This window comes from Crocodylus siamensis, chromosome 2, assembly GCF_052110815.1.
Source record: "Crocodylus siamensis isolate JL-2025a chromosome 2, ASM5211081v1, whole genome shotgun sequence".
NCBI classification, from domain to species: Eukaryota; Metazoa; Chordata; order Crocodylia; family Crocodylidae; genus Crocodylus; species Crocodylus siamensis.
The window spans coordinates 79,655,051-79,675,358 of NC_143396.1; the positions used below are offsets into that span (position 1 = coordinate 79,655,051).

The window sequence follows — 20,308 nt, forward strand, 5'->3', positions numbered from 1 at the left end:
CCAGGTTGGAGCAGTCCCTGCTGGCAGGAGGTCTGGGGGGGTCAGCCTGCCAACCCAGGGCTGCTCTCCCCAGCTCAGTGTGCTGCAGAGGAGTTGGCTGGGGCATGAGGGTACTTTCAGTGTAGGGCTAGCCAATAGGCAGCCCCTGCACTGAAGCACCTGCATACCCAAGCTAGCTGGGGCAGCATCTACATGCGCGCAAGCAAATTAGTTCATTCTGACTTAATAGGGGCACACACGTAGATGTGCAACATTTGCTGAGCAGCCGATTAGTCGGTTGCTTAGTAAACATCTCGTGTAGACGCATCAAGTGGGAACTACTGCACTGACTTTTTAAGATTCTTCCTTTAACATTTCTTTGGAATTCCTGAACACTGTGGGAAGTCAGACATAGCAGGGAGGTACCTGGAATCATTTGCATCAGAATTTTGCCTCCTTTGATTGATGTTTCTGCCCATCAAACATGCCACAACCCTAAGCAACCCAGTAATTTCAGCCTGGTGTTTCTTCAGCTGTGCTATGTAAAAGTGGTAGCTCTTATTTTATGTGTATTGACTCTGTGCTGGTACAAATGCCAGTCCATTTGATACAGCTCCTTTTTATCTTATTCCGAATTGGACTGAGGAGAGAAAGAAAGGAAGAGGAACTGAAAAGAGGCACAATGGGATTCCTAGTAAACTTCTAAGTAAAAAGAGGGTATCTTATCCACAAAGAATCTCTGAAGGTATATATCTATCTTAATCTCTGAAGACTAACAAAGGAAAAACTATTGTCCTGGTTCTTCCTTTAAGGAGGATGTTTTTAGGAAGGATGTTATGAGCCCTCTTGTGTTTGAGTTATTGAGCAAATGGTTTCTGGACAGGTCTGAGGGATTTCTGGAGATGACGACCCCATGGATCTTGTAGGTACACCTATGTATAAGACCATTTTATGGTTGAGAGGTTGTATCCCTACTTGGAGGATAATGCATGCATGCAATGATTCTTATTTTCTTCACAATATTTTGGGCATTCGTCAGAACAGCATCCATTACAACAAAAGGTCTGTGAGAAGTGTAGTTTAAAGCTGGGGACTAATGTCAGTATGCAAAGGAGTTAGAAAAGAGAGTGTTTTTTATATTTCAGTATTGGTTGGCTACATGACTAGCAAACTGCTGTACTACTGGGGAAAACCTGGTTTGATATTTATGAGACTGAGATCACTGCTTCTGAAAGCTTAAATAAAATAGTTTCAAGAAGTTGCCAGCAGTTCTCCTTCACTGTAAAAAAAACAAAAGAAAACAAAAAAACTTTATATATTATAATTTGAATGGCATACATTTTAGTGGTTAAATAACTTGACATTTTGCTTTTTTGAAGATCTTTAAAGAAAATGCATGTAGTAAACCAAGTGATTCTGAAGAGGAAAGAGATGATTTGGATTAGTAGAGTTAGAGCTCCTTTGAGAAGTAGGAGTAAGAGAAATATATGTATTGGCTTATAGTCATCCTGAAGGCAGGGTAGAGATGCACCTCACAAACTAAGTAAATAAGGTATATAGAGAACATAAGGTTTTGTGAACTCAAGTTCACTTCATCAGATGCTCAAGTTCACAAAAGCTTATGCTTTCTATATACATTATTAAGCTAGCTTGTGGGCATGTCTACATGAGATGCTTTACTGGACAGTAGACTAATCTACTGTGTAGTAAAGCATCACCATCTATATGCATACATCATTTACTGTACTGTAAATTAGTCTACTGTGCAGTTAGCTATTACCTGTAAATACAGGTAGTAAACTAACTAACACATGTATAGATGCTGACTAACAGCAAATTTTTTCCCAATCAGGCCCAACACCAGGGGGCCACAGGGTACAGGGAACTCCCCCAGTCCTGGCATTGCTCAGCTCCTGGCTCCCCACAGATGCTGGGAGCTGAGCAGCACTGGGGCTGGAAAGCTCTCTGCTTCTCTGCCCAGCTGGGGGCTGTCTAGGAGCTGTGCTGCTTCTGGGGCAGCTCCCAAACAGCCCCCAGCTACATGGGGAAGCCCCACTGGGCACAGGGCTTGTCCCTATGTGTATGGGACCAGAAGAGCATCTGGCTTTCAGCGCCATGCACATCAGGACCCCTCCTGATGTGCACAGGGTCAGGAGACAGTTGCTGCTGCAACCAACAGAGCTCTCCTGGCCCCATGTGCATTGGGACCAGCCCCATGCTCCCTGCGAGCCCCCAAGCTAGTACCCCGGGGATCCTGAAGCTCCCTGTGGCTGTTGCAGGGGCCAGAATAGGGTACGAGCAGCCATGTACTGGGCTGCACCCGTTGGAAGCGGATTTGCTCCCAGTAGGGAACGCGTATAGACGTGCTCCCAGGGAAGGCTTTCTGCACAGTATTTTACTGTGCAGTAAGCCTTTATAGCATTAATATCACATGCAGACGCACCCTGTAAGGTGCATATCTACCCTGCCTTCTGCCTAACTTCAGACTAACACAGCTAACTACCTCTTTATGTTCATCCTGCCTTTAGATTCTGTAAAAGACTGAAATTATAATGATGAGTTTGGGTAACAATTTCCTGCAGACAGTTTACAGATTGTTGCCTTTAGGTGCCACTGAACCTGAAATGATGTTGACCTGTTCAAAGTTAATGGCTAGGAATGGATGCAGTTGCTTTGAGTGGTTACACTGTTTTATCTCAGAGGACTTACTGGGAAATTAGAGGTCATTCTGCGTCTGCTCAGAAATGGCATGGCAGGTTTCCATCCTAGTTGCACAGCTGTAAATATGAGCCTGCCTGGAGCATTATCACAAGGCATACCATGCTTTTAGTGTCCTGATGGCACTTAGTTCTATACCTTCCTTACAGTCAACCAGCCAGATCACTAGTATAAATAACTTTGCAGGAGAGGGTTTAAATAAGAGCTCACTGTCTGGGGTTTAATCTAGATAAAATGAAGATAATTTTGATAGGTTCAGAGCAGTAATCAGAAGAAATAATGTGAGATTATATCAGTGTGGCTGCTCTTACTTGTTCAGGGTCAGAGTTCAGGAATGTTTTTAGACTTGAGCCATAATTACTTAACCCTCTGGGCATAATGCTAGCTTCCTATTTTCTCCAGCCTTTTTTGGATGTGATGAGGGATGGCAAAGGTTTGTTTGTTTGTTTGACTTTGCTTATTTGGTGTTTAACCTGATACTCCAATATTGAGTTGATTCAGATGAAACAGTAGCTTTACCTTTGAATTTTAATATTAAATTAGGGTGTCTTGAGCACAGGCACAGGAGGAGTTGCTATTGGCATTTTTCAAGCTTAAATAAAGTATTGGTTTCACTATTTTGAGGCAGAATAAGGCATGTGGTATTTATTCATGTTTGAAAGCTCACAGCTGCTTGTCAAGGTTTTTTTATGTCTTTTAAATGTTGGTGTCAGCATTTGGGAGTACATTCTGTGGCTGAAGAATCATTTGCAGAAAACTTTAATTTTTCACTTTCCATTTCATTAGATAAACCGTCCTATTTAACCAGCACAAGTGGTTTTACTAAATCACTTATTTTTGCACATGTCCTTTTGTGAAACATTCAATACAGAAGCTGTCAAACTTGGCTTGAACTGGAAACAGATTTGTTTCTCAGTATCTGCAAACGAGATGGCTGTATGCCAGAATTTCTGAAACCTTGGCTAAAGCATTCAAATCTAGTTTATTAAGTTGTAGCAATGCAATCTGTGGAGTATTTGTTGTCTACAGCCCATCAGGTATTTTGTTTAGCTTTCTAGATTCTTGCCAAGTGTTAACATGTTTAATTGGGCTATAGTTCATTCCAGCTTTCATCTCAATAATACTAGGTATGGTGAGAGTGGGCAGCAGCATGAGAATCTGAATAAAATGGAACAGAGTAGTGATTGTGAGTTGTATTTTAACTCATTAAGAATTCTCCTCATAACACACATATATCCATGTAAAACACATCCTGTGTAGGATACACATTTTATAAGTATAAACTGATCCTGCCTGGCTATTGTGTGTGAATGTATGTTGTGAGATTCAAGGGACTAAAAAGAGGGTAGACAAGAGGGAGCATAGACAGCGTTTTGTGCACTTACTTGAGGGGAGTGAAGATCTGGAGTTTTGCTTCTTGCTCCTTCCTGCACAGTGACCCAGTTTCTACAGGAGTGATGTAAAGTGCCACAGTCAGCCTTGCCAATAGCCTGGTGGTTAGGGCAATCTCCAGAGAGGTAGCTTGAGATATCAGGTTGAGGAAGGCCTATGTTTTAAAAGACGATGCTAAATCCTGCTCAATTCTTTGTAATCTGTCATAATACAATTCCAGACTGGGGATCCCAAGGAGATGGAGGTGCTCACCTATAGCACCGAGTTTAGTGCCTGCATACTGGAGGGGAGGAATTCCAGACATTCTTCTGTGCTTAGCATTTATTTTTGCAAAATCTTGCGTGCTCTCAGATGCTTACTCGCGTGGTGGGTTTTCTTAATCATCATTCTGAGGTGTCTGACTCTCCCCATGCACTCTTTTCCATCCGGGGGTTGGGGAGTGGTGCCTAAATGTGTTTAGTGCCATTTCTTAAGTGCCTAAGTCCTTTATAGGCTCTTCCCCTTGGTCCAGTATAATCAGAAAAATATAAAGCAGGTTTGATAGTTTTAATACACAATGCCAACCCATTTCTAAAACTTTGTTTTTTGACGTCCTGGTCTAGAATTGATATTGATACTGTCTGATGTGAATTGTTTTAATCAAATCACACAATTACATCGTTCTTGGAGGATCATGCAGGATTGCCAACTGTCCTTAATTTTATGGACAGTCCATAAAAAAAAGGGGATACAAATCCTCGTCTTTAAAGTCTGGGGGGAAAAAATGGAGCTGTCCATAAAAAACTAAGCAACAACTTGGTTGAAGATCCATCATCAGACTGAGGCTGGGTACAACATAAGGAACAGAGCGGTAGCACCGTGTTTCTGAGTGGTAATGTAGCACCCTGAAGGGAGGTCAGGGCTTTTGTGGTCTATGGGAGCTTCCATAGCCCCCTCACCCCCAGCCTTATGCTGCTGCTGCATCCTATTGGGCTCGAAGATAGGCAGGGCTGTGTGGACTCTTGCAGTCTGAGGTACAGAGTGTGGCAGGGAGGGGGCAATTCAACCAGTATGGTGCTACAGGCCTGGGAGGGGGAGAAAGGATGGGTGGGTATCTGTGCCAAGACAGGGAGAGCAGGGTCAGCAGAAGTAAAGTTGGGGGCTGGGCAGGGCTGGGAGCAGCACAATGCAGGGTACAATTGCAGGTATCAGGTGTGTGGGGGTGAGCAGGGAACCCCTGTGGTGGGGGAAGCACAATGTAAAACTATTGCTACAGTCAAGTAAGACTGTTAAAAGTTGGTGCTGAACCCCTGCATTTGAATCTGGCCCTTGTTACTGCCATCCAGGGCCTGGCAGAAGAGTTGCCTGTTTACGTTATGTAAAATAATTGTCAGTAAAAACATATATGTCAGTAAAAAGCTTGGACATTGTCAGTTTAAAAAAACAAGAATTCTTCAGTTGGCAACCCTGCATATACACTCTCTGTCTGGGGTATAGTTTGCCCTGTAACAAGGTATTCTGTCCCTTTTAAGGAGGACGAGTCAGTCCTGTTAAGGAAGTCCAGGTTTGGGACATTTGGGTAAGGAGCAAGAATTAAAAGTTCCCGGGCAAAGGCAAAAATAGGAGGAAGCAAGCTGTGCAGGGAACAGCTTTCTGCAAGGAGGGGCTGAGGCAAAAGGGTGTCCTGTCCTAGTGTCCAGGACAAGATGGGGTTTGGTTTTGTTTGCTTCTTTAAGCACTGAGCATTGCTTTAGGGAGCTGGCTGAGGGCTCCTCAGGGAGCAAACTCTCCTACAAAAGCCTCCTACAGGGCTTAGGGACCTGTTTACATACCTGTTTGGAAGTCATGAATCTGTATATAATCAAGAGTTTTCAATGAAAATAAGATGGAACCATTTCACGGCTTGCCTTCCTACTCAGACTGATTACGTATTCTGGAGAAATACGTTGTCCTTATACTGAAGTTACAAGTTACAGTGATCTGTGACTATTTCTGACAGATTTTAAACACTATGATCAAACAAGTCATTACTGTAGACTAGAAGTGTGAGAGTGCATTTTATGAAGCTGTCTTTTTATTAGCATATAGACTGAATGTCGTAGAATGATTAGCCCACTGTGGCATGTATTGTGTGAATTTTTGGTGAGAAGAATTGGATTATTGTTTGGAAGAATTGAAAAGAAAAACTTGAGAAAATTAGCTGATCAGGGAGAAAAATGCTAATTGAAAGGTATTTTAATTATAAATGTCATGGTAGTAATAAGTATTTATGTGTTCATGTACTGAAATGAACAGGCATCAGAAATTTGTTCATAAATTAGAAACTTGTGTTACAGTAGGGCAGGGGTGGCCAACCTGCAGCACAAGTATCATGGGCAACCTCTGTGTGGGGCACTTGGCAGATCAGGCAGGGGCATGCAGAACAGCGGCAGATAGGACAAAGAGCAAAAAACAGAATAATAGACCAGGCAGGGAGCACAAGGCAGGAAGCAAAAAGCAGAGCAGCAGATCGGTCAGGGGAAGGGAATCAGGGCGTGTAGCTTAATTTGTGGCATCCCTGCCAACAACGATGGCCCCTGCTGCTATGAAGCATGATGTGTAAAAACAGTTTTTGCTTTTTTTATCACCTTTTTCTGATTCAGTTCTTGCATGCTGAAGTTCAAATATTTGGGGGGGGAGAGAGAGCAAAAGGCAGTCCCCCTTTGTGGGCCCATTTTCCCAGGAGTGTCAGTACATAGGGTCCTAACGAATTATCTAAGGTTTTATAGATCAGAAGGTAACAATTGCTCCATTGATTTTTCAAAAGGAATGGAATCCTGTAGGCAGAACCCCCTTACTGCCTGGAAAGGGACTGTGGCTTTTTTTGGTGTGCTTGTTAAAGATTACCAATTGTGATAATACTGAATTTCAAAGCTGGCACTTTTAAATGAAAGAATAAGTGAAAGTGGCAACAATAGCACAGTGACTGTGGTCTGATATTGTTCTTGCTTTTTAAAGCCCACACATCAAAGGGAATTTTCACCAGGAGGGGTGGTTTTGGGTGCAGTGAATTGTTGTATATTGTTTGTTAGTCTCCTGTTACAAAAACAACCACGGATTGAAGTCTGTTCAAGAGTAGGATGTAAAACCCTCCCCCATGGGCTTTATTTAAGAATTCTCATAAAAATGTTGTTTGTTATAATTAGAAACAACACTTTCAGCTTCTCCTGCACTGGGAAATTGCTTGTCTGTTTGCTTAATTGGCTGTCATGACGTCAAGATCTTTAATTGGAAAAAGAGGGGGGGTAGAAGAGGGAGAAACCACGTTGTCCAGCTATATCTTTCCAACAGATGGTAGTTTTGTGCTTGCTCAACTTGCTTACTGTTACTTTTTTTTGGTATCTTAACATACTGTACATTTTGCAGCTTATTGAACAAGACCAACACCGCTTGTTCTTATTTTTCTTTTAATCCTAGAATATAAATCCCCCTCTTCCGCCACCTCCTCTTTTGTCTGCCACAGTCATTGCTTCAACATCTTCAGGGCCACCTTCTGCAGGACTGGTACAAAGGCCTGTGTCTGGATCAGCTGACCAAACAGCACATTTACGGCCACAAACTCGACCAAGTGTGTAAGTAAAATTGAAATTTGTTACCACTTAGAGTAAGTTTAAGGGAGAAGAAAAAACATGGAATAAATCAAGTCCTTTAAGAGATGACTTGGAACATGTTATCAGCTAGCCTGAATCCTGCTCACACACCCAGAAAGAAGGACATCTAACTAGGAAACAAAAAAAAATGGTGTTGGTAGGTTATTTTCAGCTTAAGTAAATATAATAGGATGTTGCTGTGTTGTGTTACATGAATACACTACATATAGGGTATATTTGTTGTGGGGGGAGTGAATGCACTTCTCTTTTCCCTGAGTTCAGGATGAGAACTATGCAACTCAAGGGTGGCAAAGTCCCGAATGAATTGTTCAACATCTTTCATTATGAATGGAATGAAAGGACCATCCCACACAGAATAATTTATGCCAGAGCACAGAAAACACCATCTTACTTGCCATGTTATATAAGCATGTTCTCATCAGGCTTCTTGTCCAGGTTGCAAATGCAGTTCAGCTGAGGATTCTGGAGTTCAGCTAATTAGTGGGTGGCAGGTTGGCATGAAACTGTTAGTTAGTGTTATGTCTTCACACTTGCATAACAAGTGAATATGAGCGATCCTTCTGAGTGCAAATATTTTATCTCTAATGTGCTCCTGATGACACCTGCCTTCCTGTGTATTGTGTATGTTTTGGAAAAGATGAAGGATGTGAGAAAGAAACAACTTGGAAGTGGCTGAAACATCTGAAGGACACTGGAATAATGCAAAACCCTCTGTATTTATTCTACAGCAGGCCAGCCTGGAACTTCTGTTCTGTGTCTTCTTTTTCTTTTCCTTTCCAGCAGATTTCTCTCATTCTGTGATAGAAAGTCCCCACCCACCCCTTTTGCAGGTACATCTTAGAATCCTTTGCATCAGTTTCTTTGGATAGGGTCAAGTGTTCAATTCAAGCACTGGAAATTTGCAGCTGAAAAAAGTAGTGAGGGGAGGGTGTACAAGCCTTCCAACCCTATGCCTGGATAGCAATAAAGTCACCTCAAAGCTCTTCTGCCAGGGGATGATGTGTAGCTTCTCCCTCACTATCCGCTCCTACTCCCACACAGTCCGATGGCAGACAGATTGTCTCCAACTGATACCATGTGGGCATCAGCTAAAAGTAGCTGTGCTGCGTTACCTGGAACTGTGCATGGGGCAGGAGGCAGAGCAGCTGGATCTGTCCTAGTCCAGGACAGATCCAGCTGTGGGAGAATCCCTCCTATCTGGTGAGGCGAGAGGCAGATGGACTAGCCACATCCAGCCCTAGGAGAATGCAGCAGAGTTCCCATAGGGTGAGCTAGCAGGAAATCAGTGCTTTTCCTTCCAAGGGAGGGAGCACTGTGGGTTACTGGGGGTCCTCCAGAGCATACAGCCATTCAAGCTTTCCTGAGAGAAGGGTGGTCTTCCTCATTGGAAGAAGGGCTCTCATTTTTTCATGGAAGAGCCAATTCTTTTCTGCAAAAACTGCATGAATGGCTGTATGCTCTCTTTTTGTGCTGGGAAAAATGCACAAACTCCTGTCCATAGCCTTTGACATTGCTGCAGATGTATTGTTGTTGCAAAGAATTCTACAGAGCAATTAATCCAGTTCCTTGTTTGTGCCAGTTACTCTTGCCAAGATATTTTAAGAGTTTGCTATATGGGGTTACTCGGGAAAGCTGACAAATTAACTAAAGCTGTGAAGTTACTGCATGTCAGTTAAAGCACATTAAACTGCCTCTGCCTGGGGGTTTAATGTACTTGAACTTCTGTGCATTAACTTCACGCATTTAGTTATTTTGCCCTAATTTTCTTGATTGTCTCTGTGTAGGCTGTTCACAAGTCATGTCCATTCTGAAGTCTTTTGCTCCCCATATGTTGTTTCCTTAGATTGATTTTCTGTAGTTCTGCCTCTGAAGCACCATTGCAGATATTGTAAAGGATGCTGAGCCTTAAATTTAGGCACCCAGGCTCCAGCTGAGCATAACTTAGTAAAGATTCTGGATAAAAATTTCGCAGGTGTGGGACTGCTGAGCAGGAAGGAACAGCAAATGGCTGATGATATAGAAGACAGGAGGAACAAAAAAATACTGTCTTCTTTTGCAGTCAGTGGACAAAGGGCCAATTCTGCCCAGATAGAGAACGTTTTGTAAAGCCTGCATTTCCCTGGGAGGGAAAGGCAAAGGAGGGGAAAGAGAGAGCAGAAAGATCAGTTGACTTCCCAGTTCATGAAAAGATGAGCTCTATTTTGAAAAAGGAAGCACTGGAGAGTTCTGCACAGGAAGGACTGATTAGCTACTTCTTGAATATTTTTTTTTTTTTTAGAAAATGCTTTCCATTGTTTATAGATGTTATTTTCCACATGTGTAATATAAACATGCATTTTAAAGTTAAAAATTTTTATTTTAAACTATTTCAGGGCACTGAACACTGAAATGACAGTAAGAAATTCTACCTTAATGAAAAATGTCTGTGCCACTGCTAGCACAGAACTGTAGAGGCTTCTCAGTTTTATTTTTATAGTTAAAAAGTGAAGCTTGGAATTCGTAAAGAACTTATTTAAAAAAAAAAACAGAGAAGGAGAGGAGATGTTGACCTCCCACCATGACTCCTGAGTTACTGCATTATGCTGTTACTTATGCTTTCAAAAGCTGGAAAGGAAGTATTTCAAAGTGAAACAGCAGCCACTCAGTCAGTCCACTGACTTCAAGGTGACATGTCTCCCTGCAGTGTTTCAATTGTGCAGGAGGGCCCCAATTTTCCTGCTTAAAAAGAAAAAAAGTTAAATCAGAAGTATTTGACTTGTTTTTAATCTGGTCTTTATTTCTAAGTGTAAATTTTTTCAGAAAAGAAAAACTGCCATGAGACAACAATGGGAAAGAATGTAAAAGCCAAAAAGCCCACAGAAAAACACTATAGTTAAGGAACAAAAAATTAAGTATTGACAATTATTTTTTATTTTGATGTAACTTATTTTTAATAGGATGTTCGGTTTTCTTTGTCGGTGAACTTGTTTTAAAATTCAGCAGTCATTTTCCTTTATGTTACTTTTAGCAATTGCAACAAAATTTGATGGCATGCCCTTCTCTAGCATGGACACTTCTTATATTTGTGATATACCAACACTTTATCCTTTTTACCATGCTTTACTTGTTTCTCTTCATGCTGAACTCTCAGCCATCCAGAAGAGTGAAAGTGATTTTGTTCTTGCATATTTAACTATTATACATGGAGAGTTGCTTGCTTTCCTTTCTTCCAGATATATCGCTATATACCCATACACTCCACGCAAAGAAGACGAACTGGAACTGCGAAAGGGGGAGATGTTTTTAGTGTTTGAACGTTGCCAGGATGGCTGGTTCAAAGGAACATCCATGCATACAAGCAAGATTGGGGTTTTCCCTGGAAATTATGTGGCACCAGTCACAAGGTATGATTTCTTTTATACAGAACTCTGAATAAATTAATTTCTAGTTGCTCACTATGATCGTTTTGTTACACTTAATCCTAAAATCAGGTGATGATATGAAAAACAATACCTTTTACTAAAGAGTAGTTGCTGGGTTTTTAAAAATATATATTGTAGCAAAAGGTGTGTTAATTTTTGCAGGACAGTGACAAGTGCTTCCCAAGCAAAAGTCCCTGTATCTACTTCTGGCCAGACAGGACGAGTGGTAACCATGGTCAGCCCTTCTGCGGCTAGTGGACCATCACAGAAACTTCAGGGCAATGGTGTGACAGCGAATTCCAGTGTGGTGCCAACTGCTGTGGTTTCTGCGGCACACATCCAAACAAGCCCACAAACCAAGGTTCTTATGCATATGACAGGTCAAATGACAGTCAACCAGGCTCGCAATGCTGTTAGAACAGGTAAAAAACACTAGTGCTTGATACCGAATATAGTTAATCTGTGAAACTGATAGACACAAGTGGTCAGAGGCAGATACTGTGGATTGACTTTTTAACAGAACCAGAACATTTTTAAAACTTTAATACACCTGTCTGGAATGGCTGGATCACTTACTGTTCTCACACAAATGAAAAGCAAAAACATAAGTCCATGTTGTTACACAGTTTAGACCAGGTCTTGTCTCTCTCGAACTTCCTCACAGAAATTTTTAGATTACTCAGAGGTAGATAATGTTTGTTCAAGTGAGAGCTGCAAAAAATATTCTTGTCATTTAGCAGCAGTTCCTTTCCTAAACAAAAGAGAAGTCCTCTGGCTCCTTCTCTATTCCCCTACTTGGAGAGTTGTATTAGATCTCTGAATCATGCCTGTCTTGGTTGGGGGAGAGCTAACTGTTACAGTGTTGCTGTGGTCTGCCCAAATTGGGCATATGAGAAGGAGGGGAACTAGGAAAGCAAATGCTGGTAGGTTTGAATCCATGATTTTGAAAAGGTGTCTCCACAGGTAGCCTCAAAATGTCATTAGCTTCTGAAACATTAGAGCAGCTAGGCATTTGGCACAAATGTCATCCAACCTCTGAAAGGTTGCCACCATCTTAACTTTAAGATTGACAACGCTGAGGAAAGGAGGCTGTGTTCCATTGGGGTGACTGTGTTCTGGTTTAGTTTATTTGTTAGGTGATATGTCTGCATTGAAAACTATAGTGTTATATGTAGGTATGCCTGATTTAGCTTGGATACTGAAAGCACTGTAGCCCTGAAAACATAGGCTGCATGGTTGAAAATAAGGCTAAATGAGTCCATCTGCAAGGAACTCCATGCTGCTGCAGCTAGACTGCTTCTGGCTCTCAAGGTAACTTAGATATCATGACACTATCTTGCTATTTGCAGTTTAGGAATACTCGACATTTCAGGTACATCTTTGTAGTGTTATCATTCTTCCTATACAGTTTCTGCTGTCAGCCAGCACAGTGATAGATTGCCAAGTTTGGACTGGTTCTTTTATGTTCCTGTCAGATCACCTGAGATGCTCTGTCATTTCACCCAAATGTACTAGTATAGTGATCTGGATTGGAAGCAGGGTGATGGGAAGGAAGGTGTGTGGTTTTAATTGTTTTTATAATACAGTAACTGAGATGTGTACATGCCTTGGGAAATGATACTTTCCCTCACATTTCTTCCCTTTATCCTAGTTGCAGTACACAGCCAAGAAAGACCAACAGCAGCAGTAATGCCAATACAAGCTCAAAGTTCAGCATGTCTTATCCCTACAGCTGTGATCATCCCCCACCATTCTGTTGCTCCCCAGCAGCTCCAGCCTCAGCTCCCAAACGCTGCTGCTTATGTCACTGCTGTGAACATGAACCGGGCGAACGTTCCACTGGCTTGTGCAACTGCTTCTTTAAACTCTCCCAGTGTCACTTCTGCATCTCTGGATGGAGACATGAATGGAAGAACTGTAACTGTTCACCCTGGGGCTCCTTCTCCTGAAAACGCATTAGCAGTTGGTGGGAACCCTGCAGTCAGTAAACCTGACAAGGATGGAAAGGTGGGCATGGATTTTTATTTGCTTCCCAGGCAGCATCTCACTACTATCATGTGCGCTTCCTAAGTAGGCTCACAGTCATCTCTCTGTATTTTCTAAGGGTAGCAAAACACTAGGGTTTTGCAGTAGATTCTGCAAGTCAGGTATTCACTTACGTGGCTGTAATTTTGGGTGAGAACATTCTTGACTCTAAAAACAGAATGCATCTTTGTGGAGGCTGCATATTGTGTTGCTCTTGGTGTGGGATAGACTGGGCTATCCCATGCTAATGACAGCAAAATTAGAAAGGTTGGCTGTGCATGTCAGAGGGTTTAAAAGCTCTGCTGTTAGACTTGTGCATATTCTATACATCTCTTTCTGAAGCTGCAGTTTGACTACTGAATACTTCAGGAACAAGTGTGGTCACCAACTCTGTATCAGTGGACTTCTTTAAACTGATAGGCAGGCCAGTAGGCATAAGTTTATGGGACCAGGTATTGCACAAGTGAAGAAAGTGAAATGAATATTTAAGGAAAATTGCTGTGTTTCCTGTGTATACATTAATTTAAAAAGTTGAGTCTGAAACAGTCTCATTTTATTTCCCATAAAATTCTAAAGGTCATCTTTCTAATTATGTTAGTATCTTAAATAAGAAATTGGGGGTTTTAAGAACTGTATTTCAGGCTGTTTCTATTGAGCAAGGAAAAGATAAGAGAGCTACATTTTCAGTTATAACATCATGACTCTTGTCCAGCTTCTGTTCTTAGTAGATGTTCAAGAGATCCAGTCTGTGCCAGACTGAAATATCCTCTTCAGTACTCTGTTCCTTTTAAACTCACAGGCCCAAATGCAACTCCACATTTTAGATGGGTGAGTAGTACTTAAAGGATTCACTTTCAGTGGCCATTTACATCCTACTCCTTCTGGGAGGCATGTAATTCTGGATGATGAGGAAGAGGGTCCCCTCCACCTTGTAGCCCAGCAAGCCTAGTGCATAGATCAGGGGTTGTCTAATCCCATATAACCCTGGGAGTACTTTGAAAGGTCCCAGGGGGTACACAGAGACAGAGCACCGCCACCCCATGCCGCTGCCTTGCAGGGGTGGGGCGAGAGCAGGGCCACACAAATGCCACAGTGCCACTACTTGCCACCCCCAATTCCAGGTCTGGCCACTCACCACTTCTCCCCTCGCCCCCCCCCCCACAACCCCCCCCCCGCTTCATGTCCACATCCTGGTACTCTTACTGAAAAGGGGGCTGCTGGGGGTACACTTATTTTAAAAGGTTGAAAACCCTTGCCAAGGAAATGGGAGACCCAGGTTCTCAAGGCCTTTCCTCACCCCAAGTGGGTTGGAACCTGCATCTCCTACTTTCCAGCACAGCATCTGAACAACGAGGCTGTGGATTAGGCAGGACCAAGATCACCCTCCACCACTACCTATTGAAGGTAACTCACTGTGCAGCCAACAGGAGACAGATGTAGAGTGGAAGAAGAGCAAGCCAGAGGAAGCCTTGTTTTGTTAGATGAGTACTGCACTGGAAGAGATGGGGGCCTGGGACCAGGTTCTTATACCTGCCTCCAGTGGTGTTTCCACAGTTTGTATTAATTTGTCATTGGATAAAGCAGATAGCAGTTGAATAACTTCTGCTTCACTAAGGGTAGCAGCCAGGCCAGATACCAGGACCTCATCTCTTCCAGAGCAGCACTTACTTCATTGAGCCATGTCTTTTGCTCTTGTCCATTTGGCCATCTCCAACAAGGTCTGGAGTTGGAGACTGCTGCAGGCAATGGTTACCCCATGGCATGGTTATGAAGGGCATTTTGCTGGGAGGTAGGACGTGCAGTCTTAAACTCCCTCTAGGTTGGCAGGGGCTTAGAATTCGGGTTGCCTCCCTGAACCCTAGCTACTAGGCCAGTGATTCTCCACCAGGTGCTGCACAATATTAGTAGGTAGGTTGCAAATATCTATATACAATGTGCAAGATAAAGCCAGAGCCTCCACCTCTGATTGGCGGAGGAGCCCTGCCAGCTGGGGTGTTTGCTGCTAATCACTGGAGAAGTGAAAACCATAGCATATTTAAAACCAATCCGGTGGGTGCAGGTAGGAGGCAGCAAAATGAAAAATATTAAAGGAGCCACTGTAGGGGGTACTTCCAGCATGATTTACAGAGAAACCTTTCCAGGGTGTCAAAACAATCCTGCCCTGTTGTGGTTTTTCTGAGTTCTGTGCAACAATGGAATTGCTCTATTATTTTTCCATAGCCAAAAAACAAGCAAAAGCTGAGAGCTGGCATTTTCCAGGGGGCACTTTGAGTCAAAGTTGAGAACCACAGCACTATATTATTAGACTAAAAGGTGAAAGGGTCTTCCTTGTACTCTTCCGACCGATTTATGTTTCTTTTTGCAACTAACAGTTCAGGGACTTGCATGTAGTTTATGTACTGTCCCAGTAGAGTTGTATTGCAGTGGAGCATATGTGACCGAAGTGGATCCCTTTTGAGCATGCTCAGAAGGGTAACATGAGTTGTGCAGGAGGAGGTGAGATGTAAAATCTGCATAAGTGGCCCAAAAGACTAGTTACACAGCTAAGCTAACTACAGCTGTGTAAATGGTGTTCACCTGGCTACAGGGAAGTTGGATTTGAGTTTTTTTCTTTCCCCTCTATTAGGCAGGAAGGAGTTTATTCCTGCCTAATAGATCTTCCCATTAGGCTATTTTTAAGAAAAAAATCTAAATTTTCCCTTAGGTTGTAGTATAATTATCATTTTAAATCCCCTTTGATAGCTTCCCCTAACCCCCAGATATTTGTTCATCAAGTATTTGTAGACATTTATCTTCCCTCTGGTCACTCCTTATCCAAGCTGCACATATGTTGTTGTTTTTTTATTTTTCCCTACAGGTTCTCTTCTACCTTTTAATCACTTTTGTTGCATACCTTTAAGTTGAGATGCCAGGGGCTGTACATTCATGTAATGACTTCAGTTGCCGCCAACTGAAATTAGATTGACATTTTTTAGGTGGTGTTTTTTGACCATCTGTTTTTTCCAGGAGCATGGAGTTAATGAGGCTAATATTTAGAGTGTGTTCATTTCTTGAGATTCATTCTTCTTGTCTGTTCAATTGATAGTAGTTCATACAGGATAGGTTTTTCTTGATGTTATAATTTTTTTAATTTATTGGCAGTATTGGAAATGGGATGAAGAATTTTTCATTCACACTTCATCAGTTCCATTTCAGCCCAGCCCAGGACTAAATCTTTCATTGCTTTTGCTTGATTGGTTCTGTAGTTTAATAGCTTATTTCTGTCTTCAGGGCTTACAATCTGGCACCTCTCATAAGCAATAAACTTACTCAGTCAAAGGGTTTGTGTAAGAATTGCCCTTTAAAATTTGAAAATGTACAAAGGCCACTTAAGAATATGTCCTTTAGGCTGAGAAATAGTCTTCAGGGGATCCTGCCTGAACAGGCAAAAAGCATGTTTACAATTCTCCTCTGTAGCAGGGCAACAAAATTTAAGCAATTTCCCCATGGGCAAATTTTTGCTGTACCATTCAAATCCTTACTTGTCTGCCTGTGTGTGTGGGAGTGTAGGGAGTGGTTGAAGGTGGATAGATAAGAGACTTCTTAATCAAATCAAAGGCTCCAAGGCAAAAAGCCCTCCCTTCTCTGTTTGAGATGAATCTGTGTTCATTTCCAGAGAAGGCACCCATAACCAAAACCTCAAGTTTCTCATGGGTACCACTCAGTGTGTCCCACGATGCTCTGTTCACCCTCTTACCTACTTTGTGGACTACAGTTGTTGACCTTAAAGGCAGTCTTCATGGCTGGGCTCTTCCTCTCCATTATATGAAGGAGTATAGCCCATTTATGGTCCTGCTGATTGTAACTAAATTGTACACATGTACCCTTGCAGCACAGGTGTTTTGGGTTTTTTATTATAATTTTTAAAGTATACATTATTACCACTGTCTTGCTACAGAAGTTAGGAAGAGATTTCATTCCCTCACTATATTTGCTTTATTAAATGGGAATTACATATTGGACTGCTTGGCTTATTTAATATAAATGATGCTTTGTGGAGGTCTGACTTATGCATCCTTTTTTACTTAATTCTCTGAGATCAAAATGGCCATTCATGCAAAGCTCTTTATCTGCCAAGTAACCTTTGTTTTAAAATGAATGTGATTTAGACTTTTTGTTTTACAGAAGGAAAAGAAAGGGTTGCTGAAGCTGCTGTCTGGAGCATCTGCCAAACGCAAGCCCCGACTGTCGCCTCCATCATCACCAACCATGGAGGTTGAACAAGCCACTGCAGAGCTGGCCCTCCAGGGTGCAGTAGGGCCTGAAATTCCACCAGTTGTCAGCCATGGCAAAGCTGGGTCCTGTCCTGTGGACAGCGAAGTCTCTGCAGCCATGCTAGCCCAGGAGACTCTTCATCGGAAACAAAGCTGTTTGGATCCTAGCATCCCTATAGCTCCTCCCCCACGGCAGCCATGCTCATCACTGGGACCAGTCCTGAATGAATCTAGGCCTGTTGTTTGTGAAAGGTAAATCACCTCATTCAGCCAGACTGAGGCAAACTTGCATCTTTTCTCATCCAGTCAGGTTCACTAGTGATTCTACATATTTAATCAGAATTTTATGTTTTAACAAAAATGAGAAAAAAAGGTGACAGTTTCTGGGTTCTTCCTCTGCCCTTGGATTTTGACCAGGTAAAGAGCTAGTTAGACTGTTTTAATTTTAGAGGAAAAATCTAACTAACTTTTTAATATTAAAAGATTTCTAACTTTTTAATATTAAAAGATTTCTAACAGAGCGACTGAAATGTTTAGGTTTATCTACGACTAGCAATATTTATACTTATGTATTACTTTGATGTTTAGGGACCACCTCAAATCTCAATTTTATGTTGTTCATGGAACTTGCGATTTGGGGCAGTTTCTGCGAAATGCACCATTCCCTGTGATTTTTGGTGGAATCGCTGGAAAAAAAAACTTACTGAAAATAAAATTCTGACTTCACAATGGGAGCCAGCAGTTCTCATGGCTCCTGGCACACAGAAAGGGAACCAAATGGGGGCCACCCCCTCTTCCCTCTCGCCACTGATTGGCCGAGAGGGTGGCCTATTATGTGGCCCTCCCCCCCTCTGCCAATCAGTGACAAGGGGTGGAACTGCATGAGTTGCAGCCCTCTTGGCCAATCAGCAGTGAGGGGTGGGGCCACCACTGAGACCCCTTGACCATTCAGTAGCATTGGAAGAAGCACAATCGCAAAAAAAATCACTAAAATGACGGCAGGTGCCACTGCGATCAGCCCACAAAATCCCCTGCCTGGCTTCTCGATTTCAGTATGTCCCTACTTATGTTATAGACAGTGGGGTAAATAAGTGCTCAAATATTATGGTGGTGGTCACAGTATAAAAAGCTACAGTACAGGTCCCTGACTTATACACATACTTTACTTAAAATAGCATGAGTTGACCATTGATTTGTGTGGGATTATTAATAGTGCGTAAATTTGGCTACATGTATATGTCTTTGCTGGATAAAGTCCTTATCTGTTAATAGATGTTAAATGTGATTACTTATTAAGGGCTAGGGTTCCTTTGTGATACCTCTTTTTGAATAAGCTATATTATTGTGAGAGAGGTCAGACAAGCTTTTGGGCACAGACTACTCTTCCTTGGGCCTATACATTGCCCTGTTGTTGTACTACTATAGTCCTTGTACAGGTTTCCCTGATTTTACCTATCCACTCAGAGCAGTGAACGTATGTCGTGATCTAGATTCTGAAGCTCCTGGCCAGTTGCTTTGAAGCAATGTCATTCTTTCTTTGCAGTTACCCCTAGTTTTCCACTTCCATGCTCTGAGTGCTAAGCAATGCCTATGAAACAAGTAGGGCTTTCCCCAACATTAGGATATTATCTGTTTCTATTATTGTCATGATGTTTGAGCCAATAGGATGAAACAGCAAGTGAGGGTCAAGGTTCTTTTTCCCCACAAAAGCTAGTATTTAGTTGTTGGTTTTATGACATGCAGGACAAAATGAGTATATAAATATTTGTCTTGATAAATATTTCAAGAATTGAACAAATAGTTTGATCCAAACTCCAGAGGTGCTAAGCAGTGTTGGGAAGAATTAATTTACGTTTGGTGGTATATGCCTCAACTAGCACATTGAGTTTTTTCATCTTATTTTGATAGTGTAATTAAATTTATGTAAGAACACTCCTGTCTTTTCAAGAGAGCTGCATTGGTTATACTAAAAATTGTATGCATTGAGTATCAGGCATTATTGAAATACCCACTTAATGTGTTCTGGTTTCTGTTTTGATCACACAATATTTGTCACAAAATAAGTTTTCATAAGCAACAGCCTATGTCTCTGAACTAGTCTCTCAGGTGCTACTCTCCCTTGTCTTCTGCCAATATTTTTAAAGTCCTGATAATTGTTTCTGCACAATATATGTCATAAAAACTTCTTTTTCCTACTTAATTTTAAAGAGAAGAGATTGCATTTTGCTCTTACAAAATAAATACATGCTGAAATATATTTAAAATATCACTTTTAAGTCTAATTTCTTATAAATTGACATGAATCAGTAATATTTTGTAAAACTTTTAATGGAATAATAACATTACATTCAGTCTGACATGTCGAGCGCATTTTTAATGGGCCTAAATGACTCCATACAAAGTAGGCTTTTCAAATACCTCGCTGCCATGACATGTCCTCTGTACTCAGAATTCATGGAAAACATGACTAAACAGTTTCCATTAATCTTTATATTAAGTAACATTTTTAGAAAGATCCTATGATCTAGGATGATAGGAAAGTAGGGTTGGGGGGGACCTCACAAGGCCATCTAATCCAGCCTCCTGCTCATCCTTGACTAAACTATGCCAGCCAACTATCTATCTAATATACTCTTGAAAATTTCCAGGGATGAAGATTTGACGGCTTCCAAAGGTAGCCTGTTTCACTGCTTGACTGCCCTCCATAGCCAGAAAGTCCCTCCTAATCTCCAACCTAAATTTAATCTTGTGCACTCTAATTCTTTAGTTGTGTAATAATTGATATCAGAGAGGACTGCTACCACACCTTGTCTCTCCAAGGCATCTAAAATCTTGCATCAAATACTATTGAATGGAGTTTCAGTTTTTATTTTGTGATTCACTGGACACATCTAAACATGCATTAATACAC

The 20,308-nt window shown here is 41.7% G+C and overlaps 1 protein-coding gene across 4 annotated transcripts in view; it reads left to right on the plus strand.

Annotated features, from left to right (window-relative positions):
• SH3RF1 (SH3 domain containing ring finger 1) overlaps positions 1-20,308 on the plus strand; it is a 150,243-nt gene that overhangs the window by 118,456 nt on the left and 11,479 nt on the right. For 3 of the 4 annotated variants that reach the window (XM_090036223.1, XM_090036220.1, XM_090036221.1), the window contains 5 exons: positions 7,525-7,679; positions 10,931-11,101; positions 11,282-11,541; positions 12,771-13,126; positions 17,309-17,649. In XM_090036223.1, coding sequence (XP_089892349.1) covers positions 7,525-7,679; positions 10,931-11,101; positions 11,282-11,541; positions 12,771-13,126; positions 17,309-17,649 — 1,283 coding nt within the window. The remainder of the gene's footprint in view (positions 1-7,524; positions 7,680-10,930; positions 11,102-11,281; positions 11,542-12,770; positions 13,127-17,308; positions 17,650-20,308) is intronic. The other variant, XM_090036222.1, reaches the window with a different exon arrangement.